At 45.2% G+C, this 27,467-nt stretch overlaps 2 protein-coding genes across 3 annotated transcripts in view; one reads left to right on the top strand and one right to left on the bottom strand.

The window, feature by feature from the left end:
* Rhoq (ras homolog family member Q) lies at window positions 1-26,292 on the top strand. The gene is made up of 5 exons (XM_034514614.2): window positions 1-483; window positions 1,031-1,089; window positions 20,712-20,876; window positions 21,156-21,251; window positions 23,146-26,292. Exons 1-5 carry the CDS (start codon window positions 30-32, stop codon window positions 23,299-23,301), a joined length of 930 nt encoding a protein of 309 aa, XP_034370505.1. The 5' UTR covers window positions 1-29; the 3' UTR covers window positions 23,302-26,292.
* Pigf (phosphatidylinositol glycan anchor biosynthesis class F) overlaps window positions 23,496-27,467 on the bottom strand; it is a 27,696-nt gene continuing 23,724 nt past the window's right edge. For both annotated transcript variants that reach the window (XM_034514615.2, XM_034514618.2), the window contains exon 6: window positions 23,496-23,795. In XM_034514615.2, coding sequence (XP_034370506.1) covers window positions 23,682-23,795 — 114 coding nt within the window. In that variant the 3' untranslated portion in view covers window positions 23,496-23,681. The remainder of the gene's footprint in view (window positions 23,796-27,467) is intronic.

Raw genomic sequence — 27,467 nt, forward strand, 5'->3', positions numbered from 1 at the left:
TGCCGACTCCCCTGGGGCCGGACGGTCTTATGATCCGGCGGATCCTCCTGGGGAGGCCGGGCCGGGGAGCGAGTTCGGGCGCCGAGCGGCGGGGCCAGCAGGCGGGCGCGGCGAGCAGGGCCAGGGCGGGGAGCGGGGCAGCGATCGAAGCGGCGGCGGCTGCGCCCCGGGCCCGCCGCACCTTCCCCCTCCGGTCAGGGGAGCCGCTGCATGGGGCCGGGGGGGCGGCCCTGCTGCGCCGAGCGGCGGCGACGGCGGACCCCCCAGGCGGGCTGGGGCTGAGCCCGGGGCCAGGGCGGGGGCTCCGGGGGGACCATGCCCCGAGGCCGGCCGGCCGCAGCATGGCTCACGGGCCCGGCGCGCTGATGCTCAAGTGCGTGGTGGTCGGTGACGGGGCGGTGGGCAAGACGTGCCTGCTCATGAGCTATGCCAACGACGCCTTCCCCGAGGAGTACGTGCCCACTGTCTTCGACCACTACGCAGGTAAGCCTCTGTCCTGCTGACTAAGGGGCTGATCCCGGGCTGGGAACTTTGGAGCAACTTTGGCTGAGCCCCCTGACTTGCCTCCCCTGAGCGTGCACCCCTCCCCCGCCGTGCCCTCTGTCTGGCGGCTCCACCCCCCCACGGGCTCTGCCTCTGGTCACCCCTCGCAGCAACTCCCACCCATTCCTGTCTTCCCCTTCGCCCCTTTCCCCACACTTCTCAGTCCCCTGAGCGCCCTTCTTGACCTTCCCGCGGTCTCTTCTCTTACTGCCCGAAACCCCTGTAGGGGAAACATCTGGGAACATTAGAGTAGACGTGGCTACAGGGTTTGGGAGGGGGGGGGGTGGATGACAGGGGGCCACATTCCACCTATATCTCATGCCACTTGGCAGTCAACTGGACTCAAAGAAAAAGGGGGATGCTCTCTGCTAGGGAGCACCCACATGCTTCCCAGTGATTTGGGAAAGGAGGGTACTGTGGGGAGCGAAATTGCTAGACCTCAGGTCATTGTGAGCTTCTCTCCCCACCCCCACTTCTGTCCTTGCAGTCAGCGTCACCGTGGGGGGCAAGCAGTACCTCTTGGGACTCTATGACACAGCTGGACAGGTGAGTGTTTTGGCCTTTGGCCGGTTTCCTTAGCCCCCCATCTCTCGCCAATTCTGTGTGGCTGTGGAGGGCCTTTGGAAACTGAGGTATCTAGGTGGGAGGGTGTGTCTTCCAGGGGCTGCCTCAGGATCAGGTTTTTTTCTTAAGTCAGCAAATTGAGGAAACAAACCCAAAAGAAAACGCAGACCAGCGTGAACCCCGCGATGTGAAAGTTTTTGACTGTATGGGTCGTTATGTATGTTGCCTGCTGAGTGGGTCCCAACTCCTGTTGCAAAGTGGCAGCGGCCAATGGTAAAGCGTTCTTATTTTTAGTTGCTGATGACCAGGTTTCCCCCTCACAGCCTCTGTCTGGTCCCTCATTGGTGAGTGGTCTGCCTGCCCGAGGAACCTGATTGGTGGGAAATGGCATCATCTAAGATGATGGGAAGGCATTTGGTCCTGGTTATGTTTATTACAACATCATTGCACTCTGGGACTCCAGTCCCTGAAAACGTAATTTGTGGTGTTAGCCGAGGAGCACAGGGAAAAAGAAAAGAAACAACAACCATCAGCCACTCCCTGGGGTTCGGGGCGGGTAGGGTTAAGAGTTCAGCGGGAGTCTTGGAGGAAGAGCTTTCTTCCCCTTGGAGGGCCAGGTGACTTTGTGTTTTCTTTGGAGAGATTATGTGCAGAAGGGAAAGGAACCCTTTTCTCTGCAACCTCCGGCTAGTGTTTGCAAATCATGGGGGTCAGGTTGTTCTCCTGTAGGGCTAAGGAGTTTTCTGGGTTTCTGTCTCTCTATCCAGCTGGCCTCGCCAGACCCACTTTCTTTCTTCTGGGGCTAAGGTGGTAAAGTTTGGGGGAATTCAGCTCGGCAGTTTGCTCTGAAGTCTCTGGAAGAAGTTTCTGTGTGTTATGCAGACTTGAGAACCCTGAGGATGCCTGAGCCATTCAACGAGTGAGAGGGACTCCAATCATTGAGCTTCTTTATTTGAGAAAAGGGGGATAAATGGGAGTGAAGTGCGGGGGCAGGGGGAGAGAAATACCACCACAGATACTATATGTTAGATATGTGTTTGATTAGATTTGCCTTTTACATCGTGGGCTCCCAGATTCTGTACTGAAGTCTAGAAATATTTTGTGGGTTTTCGGGGATGGGGAGGGGCTCGATTTGGCTGTGATTTCTAAACTGCTAGAGCAGTGGTTCTCAGCCTGTGGGGAAAGGATCACATATCAGCTAGCCTGCACATCAGATATTTACATAAAAATTACAGTTATGAAATAGCAACAAAGTAACTTTATGGTTGGGGGTCAGCAACAGAAGGAATTGTGTTAAAGGGGAACAGAGTGGGAAGGTTGAGGAGCACTGAGTCAGAGGAACATCTGAGGACGAGACCTGCTGGCAGTGCAAAGGGCCAGAGGACACCCCCTTCACTGAAGCTGCCCAGACCAGTGCTGCCGGGGCTGATTCTCGGCTTCTGGGGCCTGTTTTGGTTATTCTTTGGCCCCACCAACACCCCTTTCATCAGTTTTGGAGGGCAAGAAGTAGACTGCAGCCAAGTACTTCCAACTTTCAAGTGGTGCTGTTGGTAGATAGGGAGTTGCCAATAATTGAAAACAGAGATTTTGGAGAAGAAAGTTCCCAATTTTAATTTCTTATCCTACCTCATCTTATTGTTGCAATGGTCGTCTTTTAAGCATGTACTTTATTCAGCGAGCCCAATTAATATTTGCCTTCTGCATAGCAGAGACCAGGGCAACCATGTGCACGTTTGTATACATCTAAGGTCACATGTTTACCAAAGCTTGCTGCTGAGATAAAGGACCCCGTACCACTCCATTGGGGTCCTGGGAAGTCCCGAGGTGTCCCCTGGTTGGTCACATAGTTTGTGTGCAGGTAGTACTTAAAGTTTACAGCCATTCTCCTGGTGGCAGTAATCTGGCTGAGGGTGGGGAGGGCGTGACCGGGGTACCACCGACTAATGCTTAAAATTTGGGGCTAAAGTTATTGATAATTAATTTCATTTGCAATAGCAGACTTAGCCATTATCAGACAAAGTGGTAGGGCTGCTGTCTCGTGCTAAGGAAACATCTGGGGTGTGCAAAAGAAAACATTGAAGTTATGGGGTCACCACTGCCGGTGGGAGTGTATGTAAGAGTCTAGATCAAATAATTGCTTGTGTGTCTTATGCAGGCTTCTATGCTGATTGTTAAGACCCTATTTCCCTATAAGTAGATACCAGATTCCTTTTGTGACAATAACATTGGTAAATGAGTCCATATGCATACGTGCACATGCTCAGATGTCAGGGACTTTTAGGCAGATAGACAAAAGAGGGATGTCTATGGGCTTCGGGACTAAAACATCTTGGGGTCATATCTCCCTATGCTAGGCATGTAATTCTAACTGAATTTACTTACTTTCTCTGTAATAGTAAAATGTAGATGATCAGGGTCTACACTGCAGAGATGTAGGCTGCCGTAAATTCATTAACCTTTGCAAAAACAGTTGGCAGGAACAGTTCTTTGTGTATAGTAGGCGTGCAAATGATAGCACAAGAAATTACTGTGTTCTGCTATGGATGGGGTAATTTTGGGGGTTGTGGGGGGAGGGGCTGGTCGTAAGTGGAGGAAGACGACGTGTCATGCCTCAAGCTGATAGACTCCGCTACCATGCCAGATCCTAGAATTGTTAGCAGAGGTGTGGAGCCAAAGAAATAGTTTCAGGTTCCGTGTAGAAGTTGAGAAGCAAGGGGCATATGTAGGTTTCAGTTGGTTCTTTTTCCAGAGACGGTGGGATGAGGAGGAGGAGGACTGCAGCGCTGGGAAGCACTGGCCTTCTCTCCAAACTGTTTGCTCGTGTGTGTGGGTGCTTGACATGCCTACTCAAGTAAATGCAGCCAAGCCTCTCTCGGGTCAGCACCTCGAGTCCACGTTTTACTCTTGGCCATCTTGATGTCTCCAGGCAAGTCCATAGCCACGAGCGTCACTTGCCCAGTTGACCTGTTCGGAATCTACCCGTCAAGGGAGGATGGTTAGGAGGTAACCTTTGGCCTTCCTGAGCCCCTCCTCATGTCTATATGACCTTTGCTGCTATCAGCAGAGAGACAGAGAGAATGGGGTACAAGAGTGTGTTGGACAGCAGTCCCCGTCATGTGCCTTGTCTAGGGACATCTCTCGATGTTCCACTCACAAGCATTGCTGCTGAAGGCAACCCCCCTCCCCTTTTTGGCTGGACCCTAGATTGGTCCAAGGACAGCGTGCCATTTTCTGCCAAGCGTTTTGGAGTGGAAGTCAACACAGGCACCTTTCTCTACTCTGGGAGTTTTGTTGCAGGGAGGTCTGGCTTTCCGCCTAGGTCTCTGTGGAACTTCTCCTTTTGTGCCTGGCTCTGGGCCTTCAGTGTAGGCTCTGCACTGCCCTCTGCCTGCTCTGGGAGGGGATTAGAAAGGTGGGATTGTCCCTGCCTCTACTCTTGGGAATGAAAGGAAATGGGGCGAACATTCCCTGTGCCCAAACAAGCCAGCAGGAATCTGCTTGGCAGGCTGCTCTCTGCCTGCAGGCTCCAGGCCTGATCTCTTAATCCTTGGCAGGAAGGCAGAACCTGATACTCTGAAGAGGGAAGCACCAAAGTCTAATGTATCCCAGGTCTCAGAATACCAACACTCAGGAGGGTGTGTGGTGGAGTGAGTTTGGGATCCCTAAAGTTCTAGATTTAGCCACTGTCTCTGCGTCCAGGTTCACATGTCTGCTTTAGGCACGTTGTTGCTATATTTGGCAACTTAAGTGTCCCCATCCATGAGAGCTATAAATATGCTTGCTCCGTATCCCCTGGGGTAGCTTTTCAATGGCAAATGAGATTTACTTCACACTTGCCATAGTCCAGCAGCTGTAGCTGCTCCCTTCCCCCCACAACTCTCTGGGTACCCAGGAAGGTACTTCCTCCAACAAATGGAATCTCAACTGGAGGTAGCAGACAGGAGGTTCCTCCCCTCTTCTACATTCTACATTTCATGGAACAGCACCCAAGAACCTAGCATAGTGTGTGTGTGTGTGTGTGTGTGTGTGTGTCTGTCTGTCGGGGGTGGAGGGGGTGGGGGGGCAACAGTACTGCCACCTCATCAAATACCTTTTATCTTTAGGTAGGGTTTGTTCATAACACCTTTCTAACACCTTTCTAGGTAGACTGTTCCCAGAGAGGAAACAGCAAGTGAGTGAGCTGGTGGGAAAGAGCCGGTGAGTGAGTGAGAAAAACGGTTTTCTACTTCAGTGTAGGTGTGCAGTACACAGACATAGGTTGTAGGGCATGGCCACTGGCATCCTACAGGCTTCAGGTGCCCTTAGCCTCTCATTCCATCCTTGAGGGCACCGAGTGTGAGAGGAACCCTGAGCCTCTTTCAGAGGTGAGCTGCAACAGGTGAGGTGTGGTCCTGAGCCTTTGGTCTCCCTTGGTAACACACAGTAGATTTCTTGTCTGAATTTGCTAACCTCTGTAGAATCTATTTACACCCCGGGCTGCACTGTATCACACAGGCATGCTGGGCTTCCTCCTCTGGGTTGAGAAGGTGCGTGGCTTGTCCATTCATAAGCTGTTGCTCTTTAAAATACACTGTGTTTTCCTGGGTGGGACTCTGGTGGTCTGTTTCAGGTCAGGCAGGAACCTTAAGGTGTGTGGAGTGTCTGATTGAGCCTTGTGTGTGTCAACCTTTCTGAGCACTCTGATCAGCTTCTAACATGATTTTCCTGAGGTCTCATAACCTTTCTAGTCCTTAAACTAATGCTTCCTGACTGGTATGCCAAGGATGAATGCTGCAGACATAACAAGGGCTGGTGAGGGCTGGTGAGGGCTGGTGAGGGCTGGTGAGGGCTGGTGAGGGCTGGTGAGGGCTGGTGAGGGCTGGTGAGGGCTGGTGAGGGCTGGTGAGGGCTGGTGGGGGGGGGGCCTGGGGAGCTGAGCATGTATTGCTGTGTATGTGCCATGATATGGCCACAGGGTTTTTTTTTTGGATTTATATGTGAGTACACTGTCGCTCAGACACACCAGAAGAGGGATCCCATTACAGATGGTTGTGAGCTACCATGTGGGTGCTGGGAATTGAACTCAGGACCTCTGGAAGAGCAGTCAGTGCTCTTAACCACTGAACTATCTCTCCAGCACCCCTCTCCTTTTTAAATACTGGGGTTTGAACTTGTAGCCCCAGTCGGCCCCCAACACACGCCCTGGTCAGGGTCTTTTGGATAACTGGACTTTTGTGGTTTTGTGGTGGAGTTTGGGGTTTCAGCCTAGCATCTCTCCAGGAGAGTATCAGTCTCTAGTGAGGACATGTGTTAGCAGCAACAGGTGTCCAGGAGGCCTCAGGCACAGCAGTGGTGCTTCAGAGAGGAAAAAGGCAGAGAGAGAAACTAGGCAAAAACAAAAAAAAAAAAACAAAAAACAAAAAACAAAACAAACAAAAAAAAACCAAAACCAAACAAACAAACAAACAAAAAAACAAAACAAACTCCAAAACAAAACAAAAAACCACCTACAAATGCAGCTTTAGAAAAAAAAACCCACCTACAAATGCAGCTTTAGAAAAAAAAACTGAACTATTTCAGACAGTGACGGGCTGGATTTCCTTTCCCACCCCAGGGGGTTGATTTTGCCCTAATTTGGCCCCTTTGGGTCGGGGAGTGGCTTTCTTTGCCCTCAGCACTTTGCTGTTCCTCTTTCAGTGCCTGTCACAGTTGCTCTGCACCGGGGAAGCCTGCAGGTGGCAGGTGGCCAGCTGCCCCAGCCCTTCATGTGCCCCAGTGAGTGGTGTGGGACCACTGCCTGCCATTGTCTCTGTGGACGCTCTGAGCCTTTGATGAACTCCAGGATGGCAGGGCACTACTCATCCTTCTCCACCGCATCCTAGAGCCTAGCCCAGGCCCTCATGATGCTAGGCACAGATATCTTAAAATGAATTTTTTTTTTCATTTGGCTCTCTACTTGCTCACCTAAAAGCTAACCAGTGGCTAAGAGAACCAGATACAGCCTGTTCTCTGGTGATTCAGCTGTCATCTATAAGAGAACTGTGAAACAAGCATGTGGCTGGCGCATCAAACTACCAATTTTGTCTCTGACCTGGCTCTCTAGGCTTGCCGGTTACCAGGCTCTGGCTTTAGCATCTTCAAAGTCTCCTGACCACAAGGGTAGTTTGGCAGTGGGATGGTGGATTTTGGATTCTGCTGGTGAACACCAAACCTTGTCTGTATTTTTGTGTGGCTAAGATCAGTTCACCAGCCGGCTCCTCCCACAGCCTCTTTCCATTCATATGTGAAGGGAGACAGTGTCTGCCTGCAGATTGGCTGCAAGGGTTGGGAAATACATACAGAATTGCCTCACCTAAGGAGTGCTGTACCTCCTGGGTTCTGGTGATGTTGATTTGGTGCCTACTCTGTGTTCCAGCCTTCTGTGGGGGAAACAAGGTGATGAGACCCTGGGAAGTGCATTGCACAACTGGGAGGCTGAAGGAGAGCAGGCTGCCGGACCCCCTGCGGGTGAGAGTTGCTGCTTTGGAGGATACAGGGAAAAGCAGTAGGCGGAAGAGCACTGTCAGCCATCTCATTGGGCGATGGAGTCCTGGACAGGCCCTGCTGCTTCCCACCAAGAAGCTTCACCTCTCCCAAACTGATGTCCACATTCATATAATGAGGTTATGATTGTACTTTCTGGTTCAGTTGTGGGGCCAAGTCAGAGCTTCCTGTCTCCCAACAGAAGAATTTTTTCTCCTCCTAGGGTGGCCAGGAGGGGCTTGGAACATCCTGGTATTCAGCTTTCCCTTCCAGTTGGTCCTTCGTGCTCCCTTCCAGGTGCTCACCCGTGCTCTCTGGCCCCACCTAGCTTGTGCTGGGCACAGCAGCTCCTTTCCCTCTGTGCCACCAAGTGCAAGTCTGAGAAGCATGGTACTAAAAGAGACAATTCAGCAGAGAGCATGAGAAAACTCACACCCTGGCAGGGGTGCTGGGAAGCAGTGTGGAGAGGCCAGGCACAGGAGGGAGGCAGCCCACGTGTGTCTTTGTGGACCTAGGGTCCCTGCTCTTTCTGCCAGCTTGAGGTGTAGGCTTGATAACTAAATTACAGATTTCCCCCCTTTGATTGACAACTTGGTAATTAGAGAGATATTAATCGGCTGCCTTGTTGCTACTTGCTTTTAGCAGACAAGTAAGTGGAGGAGGTCTTTATTGTTGCTATTTCTTTTGTGGTGACTGGCCAGAGAGGTGAGCCAACCTCCCTTCCAGGTCCCCAGATATATGGAGCCTCAGGGTAGGTTTGGGGGCTCAGCTGTGAATGGTGACTTCCCACAGTGCTGAGCTTGTCACCCTCTTTACTTTCTCATCTCTGTGAGTCATAGAGGCTAAGTGGCATTTGCCTTATTTTGCAGAGTCAGGAAGGTTAAGGGATTTGCTCCAGGCCATGTAGTTGGTGAAAGTTAAAAGATGTATTTCTAGGATAGGACTTGGAATTACAAGTCCTGGATCTTTGTGTTAGCTGACACCAAATCAGCTCTGCCTGTAAGCAAATGCCTTGTTCCCTGACACAAGCTCCAGTGTCGACTATTTCATGTAAAAAAAAAAAAAAAAAAAAAAAAAAAACGCAATCACTTTTCTAGACAGAAGAGTTGGTGGAGTGGTTTCTGGAGGATGTCAGGGTCTGGGGCTGGAACTGTCCCGGCAGATGTTCCTGTGACCCTGAGACAGCTTCATCTTGCTGCCATACATCACTGTACTTCCTTAAAGGGGGCATTCCTGGGGTGCTTGGGCCACACTGCTGATGGGTAAGTGGATGAAGCTGTGTGTCATTTGCCTCATGTCCTGTGTTGAACTGTTATTGAACACCCCTCAAGTCTAAGGGATAATATCCCTCAACGCCCCTTTCTGCTTCTGTGTCTCGTTGTGCTCGCCTGACCTGCTGTTGGTCTGCTGCTTGGAGACTTCCCCACCGTGACCACTTAGGCACTTCTTTTATCCCTCTCGGAGTTTTCTTATTTAGGGGAAGTTGCCTCATCACAAATGTGTATGTCTGGGACGTGGGGTATACACTGTGGTAAAGAACTCGCCTGCTATGTACACCGAAAAGAAAAGAAACTGTCTCTTTCACCGAGATGCATCTTCCCGTGTCTCCATCTGCCACTTGCTGCCTGTATAGTTTACCTGCTTGAGCCATCTGCATGGCCACCGCCATCCGTGGGCTTCCAGATCCTCAAGCTTCCAGCTTTCTGTGGTAGCTGTCTAGATGAGAGCATCCCACTAGTTTCCCCCTCTAGCCAGCCAGTAAGCAGTTCCAGAGAACCACGTCTGGGCCGGGGCCTGCGATGGAAGCACAGCGGGTCTGTTTCTGGGGTGCTTAGGAGGCCAGGGCCTGCCCTTCTGTAATGAATTCCTAGCTAAGTAAGAGCAGGGCTTCCTAGGTGGACAGAGCCAGACTGGATCCCTACATATACTGGCTTCTCAGAATGCACTCCTCAATGCCACAGCCTGCTTGGGAACTTGTTAGGCATCTTGAATCTTAGGATCTACCCTGTCTCCTAAATCACAAGCTTTGGCAGATCACTGTTGGTCCAGACTGGACCAAATAGTCAGAGTTGCACACACACTGTTTGTGAGACCTGGTTTCTCCTCTCAGCAAGCTGCCTTTGTCACCCACGTTACACATTAACATGTCTGGGGAACATGACTGAACTTCATGCTTAATCTTCTCTCCTAAACATTCTTGTGGCCTCCTTCCTCATTTTGAACATGTGTTGGGACTCTCCACACTTGCATAATGAATGGGCCCCTCCCAGCCCGCCTGTGGACACAGGAGAAAAATGGAGGTGAGACGCCATGTGCAAACCTTGGTTCCATGAGTGTGATGTCTGTCCTAACGATGTGGAAATAGTAGACTCCAAGGGTATTTCTTGATAAGGTCTACATGCCAAGCTATGTTCTCTCCTGCCCATTAAGTAGCTCGGCAGATATGGTCTCTTTGGCTGAGGTTCGTTCATGGTATCCAACCCCGTGTCCAGCCAGGATGGTGACTTGGTTTTATGTTATCTTAGTTCCAGAGTAGTAGATGGGCAGTGCCCCAGGCAGGTCACAGTGGCTGGAGGCAGAGGAAGTACTGTGTTGCTCAACGCCCACCTTGGCAGTGATCGCTCTTTCCATGGCTGACCTCAGTGTTCTGTGGAGTGGCCTCTCTCTCCACTCCTCTGCTCCTTTCCTTTCAAATGTTATCTTTTTGTTTCCCTGATTTTTTTGTTCCGGTCCAGAAGCACCATCCTTTGAATAGTGTGATGGTCAGTACTGCAGTGAGCTGGCTCTGTGCCACTTGAGAGTTCAGAGAGTTAAAACACACTCTCCAGCTCCAGCTAGCACAGTGCAAGCTACCCTAGACCTGGCTGCAGGCAACGCTCATCGGAGACCCGCATTTGGATTCCTGTGTGCATTTGAGTTGTTACTGAGGATTTCTGGATCTCTAACCTGGGAAGTTTGAGTGTGTAGAAAGGAGTTTCTTTTATTGATGCGGCAAACTCCTGAGTTGCAGATTTGAGAAGTGAATTTAGTTCAGCGTTGTCAAACTGATGAGGTTCTGATTAGGCCAGAAGGGGTGAGTACAGAAGTCTGTCTGGAGCTAACTGGAAGATGTCTCAAGCTCAGCATGGCCAACACTGACCTCTAGTTTCCTCCCTAATGGTTTGCTCAGTCAAGTGTTCCTCTGCTCTGTAAACCCAACCAGCCACCTTTCTAGAAGTGCTACTGAGAATCCATGTCTAACCTATCTCCCAACCTAAGGTGCCTTTTGACTGGATTGAGAAGCCACCAGTTCTCTGGGCCCCAGCCATTTCTGCTTGATCCAGGCCACCGTCTTTGCCCTCCAGCATCCAGTAACGACCATCTTGGGTCCCTGTTCACCTCCGGGTTTTAGAAAAGTCCAATTCTGTGATCCCCCTGCCTTTAGTGATTCAAGCTGCCTGCCTAGCTCTCTGTGCCCATGGCCTTTCCGGAGGCATCTGTGACCATCAGGCCTTGGGGCTGGCCTCTAACCTCAGACCTCAGGCTGTCCTTGTCAGAATCCATCTTTCCTTTTAAACCCTTTCCTAGTTCCTGGGCCTTTCCCTTCCCAGCACTGACCCCAGTCTGTGCTTTGCATCATTCTTGGGACAACTTCTCTCAACAACAAGCTTCATCAGACTCAGCTCCCCATTCCCATTTTTAACAAATGCTTCTCTTCTATTTATGCTTAAGTGAAGTCCATAGGTGATAGATGCTCTCTAGGGTCATGATGAAGGAGGGCTATGGGAAAGCAATCCACCGCAAAGTTATTTATTTTAGTACTAAATTCCTAGGCTCCCAGGGTGGGACTATCCCTGAAATCATAATTTCATTATCAGGTACCTGTAATTACCATAAATGCAACAACAGTCACTGAAGTGACTGACATAATCGTGTTTTTATTGGCCATTTGGATGTTAAGAGCAATATTGCAAGCAGCCTGTGACCTTGGGCAATGGCAGATCAGCCTGTGATGTTTCAATGCTTTGAACAAAATTCAGTTTGCACTGAGATTACTTTTCCTAGAAATTTTTATTTAAATGGTGCTTTAAAAAGTGAATCATTTATGCATATATATTAAATCATGGCAGGTCCTAGAGTTGTGTAATTACTGAGTTGTTTTCGTATTTCCGAATGCTGATACTCAAGCAGTTGTATGGATCCCGGAGAGCGACTTTAAACTGCCTCTAGAGACCCCGTTTTCACTTTGACAATCCAAAGCAACTCCCAGGTTCCAGAGTATTCTCCAGACAGAGTTGCACTGCCTACACAAAAGCCCCTTGCTAAGTCCCTCATTTTCTGCAGAAGAGCAGGAAGGCAGGATTCGAACCTGCTTCTCACTCATGTGTACACCACACTTAACACCTTGTTACCAGGCATATATATGTTGCAGTGCGTGATCCTGACAACATGAAGTTCCTGCCGGCAAGTCGGGCAAGACAAACACCCTGGAGAGTGAGCTGGCATTTAACTGTTCCTGGTGCTGGAGGCCAGCTGACCTCTGTTTTAGTAAAAGCGTCTTGTAATTATAGCTCCTGACAGTGTAGAATTTCAGTTCCAAGACCTCTGCAGGCAGGGGAGTCACCTCACCCTGCACAGAAGAGAGCGCCGGCCACAAGCGAGGCTGTGGCCTATCTTTTTTTGGAAAGTTGGGCTGATCTGCAAGAAGAGCACAGAGCACTTACCCGGCCCTCTTCTCTCAACACGTGTATGCCAAATTTACTGTCTCTCCACCGAGGGGGAATGAAGCTTGCTGGACTGAGGGCCATATTGGCTGAGTCTTGATCCTTGAGCCTTGTGGGGTTGGCTTAGATAAAACCGAACCCTGAGACTTGAGCTTTATCTAAGAATAAGTCTTTTCCAAGGGCTACTCACAGAGTGAAAGGCAGAGATTCAGGGACCTGATGGCTCGTTCAGTCCCCTCTTTTTAGAGAGAGAGAAAGTACTGTTCCGTGAGGGTCCTAGCTGGTTGTCGTTCTGCTCCACCTCATCATGTGCATTTCCTGTCCTTTTGAGCGAACTGAAAGTGACCACAAAGAAGGTATTGATGGAAGAGCCCACAACTTGGGCCTATAGCTCCAAAATAATTGTTCAATTAATGGGAGAGACTGACTTGTTAACACACATATACCCTACACACAGCACACACACACACACACACACACACACACACACACACACACACACACACAAAGATGAAACACAAGTCAGAATTCAAGCCTTCAAGTTCAATAATTCTTTGCCTAGAGCTAATCAGGCCCATGACTTATAAATACTATTTCATACCTAAAGTGAAGATGGAAAAAAAGTAGGAAGAGAAAAGCCCAAATATGGAAAATGGTTTTGAAATAGTAATTTGAAACAGTAATTTCTTAGGAACTTATAGCACTCTAAATAATTTATTTCTTGCCCCCAAATCTCCTTTAGTCTACAGTAGAGAGAGGTAGTAGGACGTAAGTAGGACGTAAGTAGGACGTAAGTAGGTGAGCTCAGAAGCTCTTCACTGGTGAGCTCTGAACCATATTGACAAATATAGTCTTCAAGGGGGGAGGGGGACTCAACCCAGGTTCTCTGAAAAAAACAAGGTGTTGTTTACAGTGATGGGGATTGCACCTGATTGCACACACTCTAAGGGAGCACTCCATCACGGAGCTACATATCCAGTCCCAAAGTTACCTTTTTTTTTTTTTTAATTTAAAAAAATGAAGTTTTATTTTTAGTGATGTGTGTGCAGTACGGGGTGGTGTGGTGTACACGTGAGTACAGGTGCCTGCTGGGGGCATAAGCCTCATACCAACCTGGAGCCGGTGTAAGCTGACTCATACTGGTTCTGGGAACCGAACTCTGGTCCTCGGGAAGAGCAGTGTGTATGTATCTGTAGTGCATGCAGTTCATTTGTTTGTTTATGGTAATGGAGAATCGAACCTAGTACCACATTGTTCATGCCAAGCAAGTGCTTCACCCTAATTAAGGTGAAAAAAAAAATGTTACTTTCGTTTGACAAGATTCAATAGGACACAAACTCAAATGTGACAAATTGACAACATAAAGGAAAGAAAGTTTCAGATGCTATTATGCTTGGCCGCTGCAGGGCACCCTTTGAGGGCTGGATGTTTCCACAGGGCTGGGTGCCTATTTTGGGCTTCTCATCCGAAACAGATGTTTCAGAAAGGGATGGCTACTGTGCTCACTGGAAGTAACAGTTGTTTTCCGTGTATAGCTGAGTCACAGTTGTCAGGGCATTTGTGGTTGTTCGACAGCTTTTCTAGCTCCAAGAATAATCAGCAGCTGTTGAGGACTTAGAAGGCTGGGGCTTGGCTGAATTAGGCCTCTGTGGCACCACTCTCTCTCATTCAAGGGTGTCACAGAGGGAAGCTTGTAGACTTTGGTACTGGGCTATATTCCGGGTGACTGGGGAGTAGAGTTTATCGCAACAACATTCTCTGGCCTTCGAAGCATTTGTCACTGACAACTTCCCACTTCTCTAAGGGCCCCAAAAGTAAGAGGCTTGACCAAGGCCACACCCCCTGTATGTGTGCAGCTGTAGGGTCTGATTCACATGCATGGTCTGAGAAGTTTCTTACTGGTATCTCCTAATCACCACTTGGGCATATACAGCATTCTGACTTGTAATGTTCACACACGACTTGTCTGCCTTGCCATGCACGCTCTAAGAGCTACGGCTATTTGACAATGGAGTGTCACCTCCCACCCATGCAGTCTACCTTGGGGCTGACCTTATGTGTGTTTGTCAGCAGCCTGTAGTTTCATCCCTTCTGGGCTGTGGCTTTCCGGTTTTCAAAGCCCTCGTGAGCTGCAAGGTGTTTCATGGACGCTATTCATTTAACATCATTGCCTGAGTTTCAAACATACATCTTTCATGAGAGAACGTTGTGAACGTTTCTAACGTATTTGGTACGTTGGGTTTTGAGTCTTGTTTATAGAGTAATCCCAGCACTTTGGGGCTGTTGAATGGTGTACTTGGAGTAACCATTCATCTGTTTACCAGATCTGGCCTCTACTGTCTGTCCTGTTGCTGTTTATGGTCATCCTTTTCTATTTATGTCTTGATTGTCCAACTAAATCATAAACTCCAGAAGGTACAGTTAAATCCTTTACTTGTGTGTGTATATCCTTAGGGCATCTTCATGCAGTTTAATCTGAACAAGTATTTTTCTGTTGGTTTTGGAGTAGCCAGGGTAATGGGGATATTCACTGTTGATACACAGCAGAGGCAGGTTGCCCAGTATCATGAGGAATTTGTACTTTGGATGTATATTTTAAACAGATATTTCAAAGACCAGCCATGTGGGAGGGAATACGTGCAGGCACTAAGGGTAATGCTGAGGAGTGAAGGCTCTGGCCCTGCAGGCTGGGCCCTGCGTGCAGGAGTGAAGGCTCTGGCCCTGCAGGCTGGGCCCTGTGTGCAGGAGTGAAGGCTCTGGCCCTGCAGGCTGGGCCCTGTGTGCAGGAGTGAAGGCTCTGGCCCTGCAGGCTGGGCCCTGTGTGCAGGAGTGAAGGCTCTGGCCCTGCAGGCTGGGCCCTGTGTGCAGGAGTGAAGGCTCTGGCCCTGTTGGCTGGACCCTGCGTGCAGGAGTCTCAGACAAGGCACCTGCTTTAGTTCACTGTCACTTCTGATGATCTTTGTTTTCTCTTGGAACACATTTCTTCTCTTGTTTGGGATTCTTGTCATGTGCTAAGTGTATGATAGTTTTTATCAGTTCTAGTTTTCAATAATGCAAAACCCACTCAGTAAGCTATCAGAACATGGGCTTTTAAAAACCTCTGTGATACATAGGCAGCTGGTAGGAAGTTAAAGAATCCCCTTGGCAGCCCAAAAGTCCTGTTGACGAAATTCAGTATTTTGATGTTGGATAGTTACCTTTTAATACACTTAGCCATGCTCCTTAGAATGTTCTAGTTAAATGTTTAAGTAACTATTTTAAAAAGTAGAACTAAGATATATAATTGGTTTGCTAATTAAGAGGACACAGAAGGCTGGGTTGAGAGTTCTGACTTGGGCACATGCCACTTAAAAGTAAGGGCTCCTACACACAACTCTCACGTGTTTCTGTTTACGGTATCTAGCCTGAGATGAGGCTCTGCAACTCTGTGCCGGTACTCGAAGACCCACCAGCTCACATTACGTTCTTGTAAGCATGGTGCCATGGGAAGAACCAGTTTTATGTGATGTGATACAGTATGCACGGGGGATAATTTATTTTTTAATTTGTTCTCTATTATTAGCCTTTTAATTACTCAGATTGGATGAAAGCAGAAGAGATCTCATTCTCAAAATAACCACCAATTATTTAGCCTGTGATGGCAGACAAAAGCAGTTCATTTTAGGTGGTCCAGGTTGAAGAAGCATTGTTTACGCCAATAAGTTCTGTACAAGCATTGAGTTTTGATCTGTTTTTATGGCCCTAGCTCCCCGTATTTGTTCTAGTAAAAATGCAATTCCAGAGATCCCTAGAAAGAATTGATCTGATTGCCCTCCTATATGTCCACAACTGTCACTGGGGAAAATCAGACCTGATTAACCATGGTTATGAAACAATCAGTATCTGGATTAATGTGACTAAGCATTTCTAGGGAATTTTGAATTCAACTATTCTTTTCTTTTCACAGCCTCCCTCCGCCCCCCAAAGAAAGAGTACATAGTTCTGTTTCCCTGTTGAAGTAAACTTGGCTAAACGGAAATACGTAACTCGGCATTCTTAAAAACTACAGATATTTCTTTGATGTTTTCAATTGTCTTAAGCTGGTTGTGTTCCATCCAAAGTGCTCAATTAGTTTAGTGATAACAAATTGTTCTGTCAGTCAGAAAAGCCTTTGCCCTCGAGGCTCTCTGGTTTGGGTGTTTTGATGAGAGTGTAGGACATTTTATTTCTCAGTAAAGAAATTTCTCTGTAGCTGCTGGGAGATAAAGCTAGGGGCCTGGGGTTTGGGGAGCTTTGGAGGACCGCTGGGGAACTGAGGAGTTCTGTTGGAGCTCGGAGGAGTCCTCCATGCTCTAGAGAGGTGCTGGGTGCTTCAGTGGCACTGCCTTACTTCCACTTTGTCATGCTAGGGATAATACCCATAGTTTTTGTGTCTGTGAGCATTGGAAATCTAAATGTGGGTCAAGAGTGATTGGTAATGAGAACACCTCACCCTCCAGACCAAGCTAAGTACAGGTTTGGCCAGAAGCTTCGAGTTGCAGGTTGGGTGCTGAAAGTGTGGGCTTCCTTCCTATCTTCCTCTGTGCTGGCTGCTCTAACGAGGCTGCTGACTGTGGACTGACTCAGTGTACACTACTTAGCATTCAAGCTGGTCTTTCAGAACAGGTTTTTGGAATTTGTTTTAGATTTATTCTGTGTATGAATATTTTGCCTGCATATATGTTTGTGTACCACATGTGTGCCTAGTACCCTCAGAGGTCAAGAGGGTGGACAATCCCTGGGACTGGAGTTGCCGATGGCTCGGAACTGCCGTGTGGGTGCTGGGAATGGAATTTGGGTCCTCTGCAAGAGCAACAAGTGCTTTTACCCCCTGAGCCAACTCTGCAGCCCTCACGTGCGTTGTACTTTAAAATCATGTTTTGTTGTGACATTTCCATTCATATTTATATTTATTTATATTTTGGTCGTTTCTACCCTCCCAACTCTCATCCTTTACCCTCCTTTTTCCCCTTGGTCTCTTTCTCTTCCCTCGTACTTCCTCACTACTTTCCACAAATGAAAGAAAACGTGTTGTCTTTCTCTGTCTGGCTTATTTTGCTTAACTGATAATTTCCAGTTCTATCTGATGTCTTGCAAATGACATGATTTTGTTGGATGAAAGTCCATTGCATATGTGTGTGTACATGTATATCTCTATTGCATACTGACTTTGATTCTTTCAAGTGTGTACTCAGGCGCAGTATAGCTGGCTCATGTGGCAGTTCTATCCTTAGAGGTTTTGTATGGGTGACTTAGGACTTAATGTTTTTCTTAGTGGCTGTACTAATTTCCATTCCCACCAACCAAGTATAAAGGCTGTCTCCTCTGTATCCTTGGCAGTGTGGCTCCTTTTGTTTTCTTGATGCTAGCCATTCTCACTGGGGTGAGGTGGACTCAGTGTCATTTTGACCTCCTTTCCTTGGCTGTAGAAGACGTTTGAACATTTGCCAGGTATTTATTGGCCATATGTTTGGCTTCTTTTTAGATCAAGTGTATGATTAGATTATTTGTTCTTGTTACAGTTTCGACTATTTTTTTTCCAAGCTGGCCCAGGTATAACGTGCTTCAAACCTACTCTACCTGTTTTCTCACTACCAACACCCTACCCTTTCTTTTTCACCCTTTTTGACCAGAATAGGAAAAGTCGTTCATTGCAAAGAACAACAAATTGGGCAGTAACCACACTACTTACTGCCTATGGCCTGATTTCTAAACCCAGGGCACAGAATTAGTTAAATGCGAGTAGCAACTTCCACATTGAAAGTAAAGGCTTGGCCTGGAGAGATGGCTCGGGGGGGGGGGGGGGTGAAGAGCAATAGCTGTTCTTGTAGAGCACCTGCATGCTGGCTCAAAAGCATGTGCAACTCCAGTTCCAGGGCATCTGACACCTCTTCTGGCTTTGTGGGTACCAGGTATATACAGGCAAAATACCCATGCACATGGAAAAAAAAAAAGAAACAAGGAAGGAAGGGAGAAAGGGAGGAAGGGAGGGGGGAGGGAAGGAGGGAGAAAGAAGGAAGAAGGAGAAACATAAAGATTGTGGAGGTGGGGGATAGCATTTTCATATTGTCCTGTTTTATCAAAAAATTTCACTGCCTATGGCTATAGAGTTATATGTCCATTGATGAGCCAGCAACATGAATAAAGCTGCTTAGAGTATATTGTCATTTGAAAGACAAAAGTAGAAGAGAAACTTCGTAGACAAGATAGTGATATACACACTATATAACAAGCTCTACTTTACACAGTCAGCCCTTTGTGTCTACAGATTTCATAGCCAACTATGAAATTTAACCAACTATGGATTGAAAATATTTAGGGAAAATATACATAACAGGTGCATATCTTTATTCCTGTTATTTCCTAAGTGTCTTACTTAGGGTTTCCATGCTGCGATGAAACACTGTGACCAAAAGGCACGCTGAGGAGGAAAGGCTTTATCTGGCTCACACTTCCTCACTGCTGCTCATCACTGAAGCAAGCCAGGACAGGAACTCAAACATGGTAGGAACCTGGAGGCAGGAGCTGATGCAGAGGCCATGGAGGATGCTGCTTACTGGCTTGCTCCTCATGCTTGCTCAGCCTTCTTTCTTACAGAACCCAGGACCACCAGCCCAGAGACTGCCCCATCAATCACTAATTAAGAAGATGTCCTACAGCATGATCTTATGGAGGCATTTTCTCAATTGAGGCTCCCTCCCCTCTAGTGACTGTAGCTTGGTGAAGGTGACATAAAACTAGCCAGGACACTAAGAAATATAAGATAACTCTTTTGTGTTTCATTAGCAACTATATATCAGTGAATTAAGATGTACACAAGGGTGTATAGGCTACATATAAATAATGGCACCATTTTATAGAAGGGGCTTGGAGCTTCTGCAGATTTTGGTGTGGGGATTTTGGAACTGATCACTCACAAGTAAGGGGAGAGTTGCTGGAATTGAAAATTATACTGAGAAAAGTGTCAGATGACATGAAAGAAACGTACTTTACTAGGAAAATAATAAGGCAGAAACTAAATGGAGTATGTCTTAAAATCCTCTCTTAGCTCCATGTTTATACCATTCTAGGAGTGAAGTGCGTCATATAAGAAGGTAGTCTACACCAGAACCAGTTTCCATGAAACCAGATGAGTTCAGCCATGGCAGAAACGGGCCCCTGATTCCATTCTCTTGCTAGAATATAAGTGGAATTTTGTGTCATGTAAAATAGTCCATGCAAAATGAGTTAGTCACTGCATTTTGTGGCAGAGACTAAAGCATCTGTCAGGAAGAGAGCCAGGAAGCAGCAGTTTAACCCATACAATAGTCCAGTGTATTTTGGTTTGGAGAGATTGCCAAGACAGACTGAACCAGGTAGTCACAGAACAGAATACATCGTTGATCACATGTGTAGCTGTGGGAATGTTTGCAGTTCTGGGTGTATACATGCAAAAAAAAAAAAAAAATCCTCTCAAAACAAAAATAACAAAAACCAAACCCAACCGAAACCACCACCACCACCACCAAAAAAAAAAAAAAAAAAAAAAAAAAAAAAAAAAAAAAAAAAAAACAAACAAACAAAAAAAAAAAACCCTGGCAAATACAGAATAAAACATTTGGAAAAGGAACAGGAAATACGAAGGGTTGTGATTTATACATTTCTGTCCTTAAATATCCACACTTCATATACACAAAAGGGGTGTGGTGTGTGTGTATGTGTGTGAGAGAGAGAGAGAACAAGAAAAGCAAAAATAAGGATTTGCAGTGAAAGCTGGTAGAGCGCTAAGCACACTGCCCCCCACCCCAGCCCCCAGTTTGAAGCCCAGCATCTTTACTGTGATCATCCATCCTTACAGGGTCTTTGCCTTCCATGCCTGTATGTGAATCATCCAATTCTAAGGATGAAGTCCATGAGACCATGTTGGTCAAGACCTGTACTACTGTAATACTTGTGGTACATTTCAGTGTGTGTTATTGTGCATAGAGCCCACCTCAGTTCTCTGTACAAACTTGGCAGTGAGAGATATAGGAATCACAATGTATTGTCCCCTGCCCTCGTGTGTGTGTGTGTGTGTGCTTCCTTGTATTTCTGAGATGGATCTCAGGCTATGTAGCCCAGGCTGACTAGAATTCCCCATCTCCCATAGCCTCTGGAATACTGGCATTACAGCAGTGTGCACCACAGCCCGTTTTCTTTGTTTTTATTTGATTTGTTAATTGTACATTTTTTCCTCCTTAACTAAAAAAAGGAGAAGACCAAAGCCAAGTGGAATCACCTTATTTTTCAGAGAGATACATTCCTGGTTGTTCTTCTTGACCTTGTGATCTAATGTAGTTATCGCTATTAGTCTGTAGACATGTAAGTGTAAATAATGTCTCTCCCTCTTTTATTTTTCCATAGGAAGACTATGATCGTCTGAGGCCTTTATCTTACCCCATGACTGACGTCTTCCTCATATGCTTCTCTGTGGTAAATCCAGCCTCATTTCAAAATGTAAAGGAGGAATGGGTACCAGAACTAAAGGAATATGCACCAAATGTCCCTTTCTTATTAATAGGAACTCAGGTGTGTCTGCTTTGATTTTATCCATTTAAGAATTAGCTCTGTAGTTAGCTTTGGGGGACTGCTCTCAAACAAGACCCTGTGATTAGCAAATGATGTGTTAAGTAAGTTTCAAATTGGCAATTCCTCTCATATATCTACATTAAAATAATTCCCCCAAATTGTATTCATATCTTTAAAATCTTATTTTGTGTATTTTTTAATATGTAGAGATTTGGAACTATATGCATTGGTTTCTTTTAAAATACGGATTATAGGACATTATCAATTTTTCTTAATTAGATTGATCTCCGAGATGACCCCAAAACTTTAGCAAGACTGAATGACATGAAAGAAAAACCTGTGTGTGTGGAACAAGGACAGAAACTAGCAAAAGAGGTAACGAATCCCTGCTGGGCTTAACAACATGTGAAGATGCAGGCTAGCCTAGACCATGGTGCTGTGCTTCCTGTCCAGCCCTGCATGGTGCTGTGCTTCCTGTCCAGCCCTGCTGGGGGTTTCTCTTTCATTATCTCCATCATCTCTGCACTGACACAGTGAGGAAGGTCTGTTTCCCTGGTTGTAGACAAGAAGGAATGGGGCCCTTTAAATAACAGGAGCCTGAGATTTTTCAGTAAAAAATGGCAGAGCTGGGCTTCCAGCTCGAATGCTCACCCACCTGTACTAGGCTGACAACTCTGACTTTAAAGGCACCTGCAAGACATAGCAGAAGCAGAGGCGGAGACTTCACACCCTTCTTAATTATTTAAACATATGTACTGTGCCAAATTAGGCTCTGCTTTCAGCTTACAGCAAGTGCAGTTGAAGTGACATTAAGTGACAATTTAAATCTGTGGTTATAGAGAAAATTATGGGTAGATTTCTACAAAATATTTAGATTCATATCATACCTTTTAATTTACATTATTTCTTACCCCAAAGCTAGATTTTTTTTTTCTCCTCCATATGACTGTAAGATTATTAAGTTCTTCTAATTCTTTTTTTTTTTCTTTTCTGTTTTGGCTTTAGTAGGATTTTTGTGTAAGTACAATAAGGTCTTTTTAAATGTGTTATTAGGAGACAGGAAGAAGCAAGAGAACTTTCTGGAGGATAGCTTTCCCAAAGGAAAAGATCACTTCAGAAATTTCTTGCATTGATTTTATAATCTTGGAGAGAGAAGGAATTTCTAAATGTGTAAAATTAAAAGTTATAAATGCAAGTTATCTGAGTACATAAATAACGTGCTCACACTGGATGCCAGAAATAAATCAGATTGCTGTGTAGGGCATTAATATCTTTAGTATACAGGAACCCCTTGCATAAAATGATTTAATTAGAAGAGGGCATAGACCCCAGCAAAAAAGTGAACTAAGAACATCCATCCAAAGTCACCAAGTTTGAGGAAGTGATCATGAGCTTCCACTCCAAGGAGAATGAAAAGAAACTGCATTCTAGCTGGGCATAGGGGCACAAGCCTTCAATTTTAGCACTCAGGGGGCAGAGGAAGGTGGATCTCTGTGAGTTCACAGCCAGCTCTACAGAGTAAGTTTGAGGATAGCCAGGGCTACACAGGGAAACTCTGTCTCAAAGTCAAAACAAGCAAACAAACAATAAGGGAAATTGTGTATTCTTACTTGGCAGGTCTGACAACACAGTAGAATACGTTCAGTCCCTACCCTGCTTTCGGGAGACTTTTTTTCTGAGGAAGAGAAACCAATCCTAAGGGAGTGAGCATAGAGCTAGGGTGCCAGAAGGTAATGTGTAGTTTGAAGAAGAAAGGGAGATAAAGTAAGGGATGGAGCAGCTGCACAACACTGAGAAACTGACAGTCGAGAGAATGACTAAGGTCTACACAGGGAAGAGTGTGTTCTCTCCCACCTGGCTTCGTTACTGTGTGTTAGATTTGGCAAGCATCTCCCACATTAGCCTCGGGCTTGGGCTCCTCAGTATTACCATCCTCCCGTTTCCCTCTGCTCTGTCCCAGCAATCACCAGTGTCCGCTCTGTATCCCTTTTCTTGCCACGCAGCAGGACACTTTGGTCACTGACATGTCCCCAGCACCTAAGCAGTTGCTTAATGTATAGCGATTATCTATTATCTGAAGAATGAGTTTTCCATAGAGAAATCTGAAAGGTCATACACTAGTATTTTAACAACTGTCTTCCTCTGGGTATTGTGAATATGCACAATGAGGTTCTTTTTATATTGCTATATTTTATAACTTCCTTTTTAATGTGTTGATACTGAGTTGTATAAAACTTTTATGTAACTGTGGTTTTTTTCTCCTCCCCAGATAGGCGCATGCTGCTATGTGGAATGTTCAGCTTTAACCCAGAAGGGTTTGAAGACTGTGTTTGATGAGGCTATCATAGCCATTTTAACTCCAAAGAAACACACAGTCAAAAAAAGAATAGGATCAAGATGTATAAACTGCTGTTTGATTACGTGAGAAACACCTTTAGTGGCCAAGGAAACTGTCCATTTCTCAGAAAGCATTTGAAGTGCTACAGTGATGTCCTGACCTCTTACAATGAAGCAGTGTAACTTGAGGGAGAAGGAACCTGTCCTCAGCATTCTACAGAGTTCATTGAGAATGTTTCATAAAGGTCTATGCGGCAGCAAACAGCATCTGAAGTCACAATCTACTATAAATACTTTATTTCAACTAGAAGGTACAATCTCTCAGGGGTTTCATAGTTACAATCACATCATGTTGAAATGACATTTAGAAAACAACAGTGCTGTAAACGGACTGCTTGGCTTGACCATGTCACTTCTGCACAGCCCTTATGGAATCTGCACAGAGAAATAACTCTCTCCTCTCTCCTCTTAATTGTTCTTGTATGTAAGTTGCTTTCTATTCCAGTAGATCCAGAGTGGCGAGATAACCAGGCCAGCCACATAGCCAAAGGTCGCTCCGAGTGTACAGGAGATGGGCCACACCTGAGGAAAGAATTGAGATTTAAACCAACTGATGCTTTATTATACTTGAGCACAAATGAAGTGTAACACAAACATTTCTATAGTGAAGCTTAACGTGCTTTCTTAAAGAATGCCAAGTTTAATAGACCATGACTGCATTGATCATGAACACTAAAAATGTACACATTTTAGTTAATGTGCAGTAAACAGTAACAAGGCTTCTGGCAATTGTAGATTTAGTTTGATGTTATCCAAATTGCATGAAATACATGCTAAAGTAACATTTAAAATTGGGTCATAGTTTGCCATAATCCTAAACTCAGTTTAGCTCTCTTGACTTAGTTGGCCATTTTTCTAATTCCCAGATTGGCTGTGTACATCAAATGAAATAAGTGTACAGGCTGACCAAACCTTAGAAACTTTCAGTTGTGTCAGAGATAAGACCTGGAATCGAAGCATGCTATGTGCAATTTGTGGGTATCTGCTTCCACAGTAAAACTGATGTTCACTTGGAGCCGCAGATAGTATGTCCACAGCAGAGGGTACAATCACAGCTTATGGACACATCCAGAGCGAGGCAGGCAGAGCACTGCTGCTTCCCAAGACTGTCTCCAGCCATGCTACATTTCACTGATTCAGAAATAAATAATGGCTTTTTTTTTTTTTTTTTTTTTTTTTATGCCATAGACAGGGTATGTGAAAAATCTTGGAAACAAACTTTCATGTTCCTTTGTAAACCTTATTTGCTGTACTGCAGCCATTTCTAACCCTTCTCTGGGGAACAGGCCATCAAAGTGTACTGGAGGCAAACCATCTTACTAACTGGCTGGTACCTCATTTGGCTTTCTTCTTCGGTCTGCTATGGATCTGCCTTATTCTAAATGCCATGCACCAGACAGTAGTGTAGGCAAAGCTTCCATGTGAACCACCTCTTGCAGTTGAGGGAAGCAAAATCTAATCCATATGTTGTTACCAGCCTTCCTTAGGTTCAAATTTGCTGTTGCCTAAACTACGACTTCTTTGTCTTTAGCAAGCTTCTGTTATCTTCCATGGTTTGTGCTTAAGCTTTGTCTATTGCACAGATTGGGTAATGGAACAGTAAACATTTATACTTGAAAATGACAGCCTTAAATGTTCATACCAGTCACAAATCTAGATGTACTGTCTTGCATGTGAGCTTTGTAGGAGTTTTTAAAATATAAGCACCACACTCCCCACTCGGTAGTGGACAGTCTGCTAGACAAGAGCTGTCTCTTGGAAGTGGACGTAGTATGTCTTCAGGCAGTGGTGGTTCACATTAAGTATATCATGGCCTTATGTATGCTCCAATGGGACTTCTGTAATATTCCCATTTAGTTTTGGTCTGTTTTTAGATAGAATTGAAAGAAATTGTATGTTGGTTTAACATATTAGCTAAGTTGTCAAACCTATGGTACAAAGGAATCGAGACAGTAAAGTATTATTCATTTCCAAGTTGCCTTTGGAGATTTGATGGTTTGTTTATTTTCTTCAAATCTACATCTGTGAAACCCTTGATGCTTGGTATGTTAGCAATGAGTTTAAGTCAAGGACTTTCCTGCTCCAAGAGAAATGGATTAAGAATCTGAACGTGCACTGGTGTCACCTCAGTCTCCTCACGTGTGACCATGGGGACAACCTCATGTCCCAGTCATTCATGAGGTCTTATCACTCTCTGATTGACAGCAGTCATAGTTGGATTTCACCTTCTCCAGATGGTAAGAATCATGTATATAGACTATTTGAACTCTAAGCAGACGATTGTATCATCTGAACCTGAGGTGCCTTAGGTATTCTATTTACCTTGATGGGGTTTGGAGTTTCCCATTGCTTGGTAAGAGCTCTTTGTGTTTGTTTAGTATTTCTTTTTGCAAAATTTTATCTGCCACTTTAGCCAGAAAACCAAAGATTTGTTTTCTATTCATGAGCAGATTATAGAGAAACTGCCTTATTTTCAAACGCATATCTTCATTAATGGCTTAGGTTGCAGCAGAAATTCAGACTACTCTCTGGAATAACTCTTTCAAACTAGTGAAATATCTGGGAAAGAAAATACTTTTCAAAAATATTTTATTAACATGAACTGTGTTAGTGAGCACACTGCTTCAAGTAAGGTCATGTGTGAAAGAACATACAACAAATTATAATTGGTTAGTGTTTGTATAGAAAATTTGTTCTGAAAGCCCTTTACAATTTTTAGGGGAATCTTGAAATCTTATAGCACTTACTTTGCTAATGTATGCTTACTCTGTCCTTACAGGTACATTAAAGCTTACTTGTGATGAATTATCATATTTCCAATACATAGAGCTTGAATTCACTCTATTTGTTATGAATTACCTTAGTTACTTTAGACACTGCTTCCATTTGATTTTTAATTATTGGTTTTAAATACCAAATTAAATGCTGGTTTGTTGGTTGTTGTTTTTAAATGATTGTTACTTCAATAGCATCCCCTCCTGACGTATGGGGGTCATAATAAAATGAGATGCATAGTTTACTGTTTTATGTAAAGCACTGAACTTCTTACCTCAGGAGTTTTTATTTAATCTCCTTTCCTCTACGGTGCGATTGCTCACCCCTGGCAATGTGTGAGCTCTTGCACCCCCTGAAAAGCTGTCAGTCAGGGTGTGGGGAAAATAACAATCCTTATGGGTCCCAGCCACATTGTGATTTGGGGTACCATGTTCTGTTTGAATTATTCTGTGACTTCAGTGTGGTTCACTGTTCTCAAACACACACATAGATATTCATACACACTTGCCATACTTCACGTCCAAAGAATGTGAAAAATGAAGCAAATGTTGTTTTCAATGTTTTCCTCCTATCAGGAGGTAAGGCTTGGACCACTCAGCAATCCACTGTTATATAAAACTCAGAAACCCATGGCATCACAAAATAAAATGTTGTAACTTTTCAAACGATTCCCTAGTGATGCCCCAGGCTTTGGTGCTGCTGTGAACCTCCTGCAATACAATACTCAAGCCCTTAACTGTTGACGGTCCTTTCTTCCTACTGGCCTTCTTAGGATTTCTGTAAAATGGTTAAAACCACACCGCAGAACAGAATTCATGCAGACTTATTCAGTCAGTCTAATTAATTATATTTTAATAACAAGATCTTAAGTTTTCCACTCAAAAGTTTCCTTGTTTCACAGATCTATTTTTATTTTCTTTATGCCACAGTATTTTTTTTTAAAAATCTGTAGTACCTATTAGCTAGTTCAGCTGCAGAGATGTAAGTATTTCTCTAAATTATGATAATCTGAAATAGCTACATATAATTATTGTTTTATGTAAGGAAAATAGGAAATTGAAAACATAAACATTCATATTAAGAAAACCATTCACAGGGTTTGCCACCAAAGTGACAATCATTTTATCTAGTTGCTTTAGCTTCAAATGTTTCTTAAAAATGACTCAATGGAAGAAACATCTCATGTTACATAACAATATAACAGTGCAGTGCTGCTTAGTGGATAAACTTAGTAAGGGTACCAAAGGAAAAACCTATTTTAAAAGATGAGTGGCTACATCAAGTGAGAAGCCAGCTAGTTATGCATAATGCATACACCTCTCGGGCCAGCAATCAGGAGGCTGAGGAAGAGAATGATGGGTAATTTGAAGTCAACCATGATGTTGTTTTAGAATTACTATGCTGTAATGAAACACAGGA

This window comes from Arvicanthis niloticus, chromosome 11, assembly GCF_011762505.2.
Source record: "Arvicanthis niloticus isolate mArvNil1 chromosome 11, mArvNil1.pat.X, whole genome shotgun sequence".
Lineage (NCBI taxonomy): Eukaryota > Metazoa > Chordata > Mammalia > Rodentia > Muridae > Arvicanthis > Arvicanthis niloticus.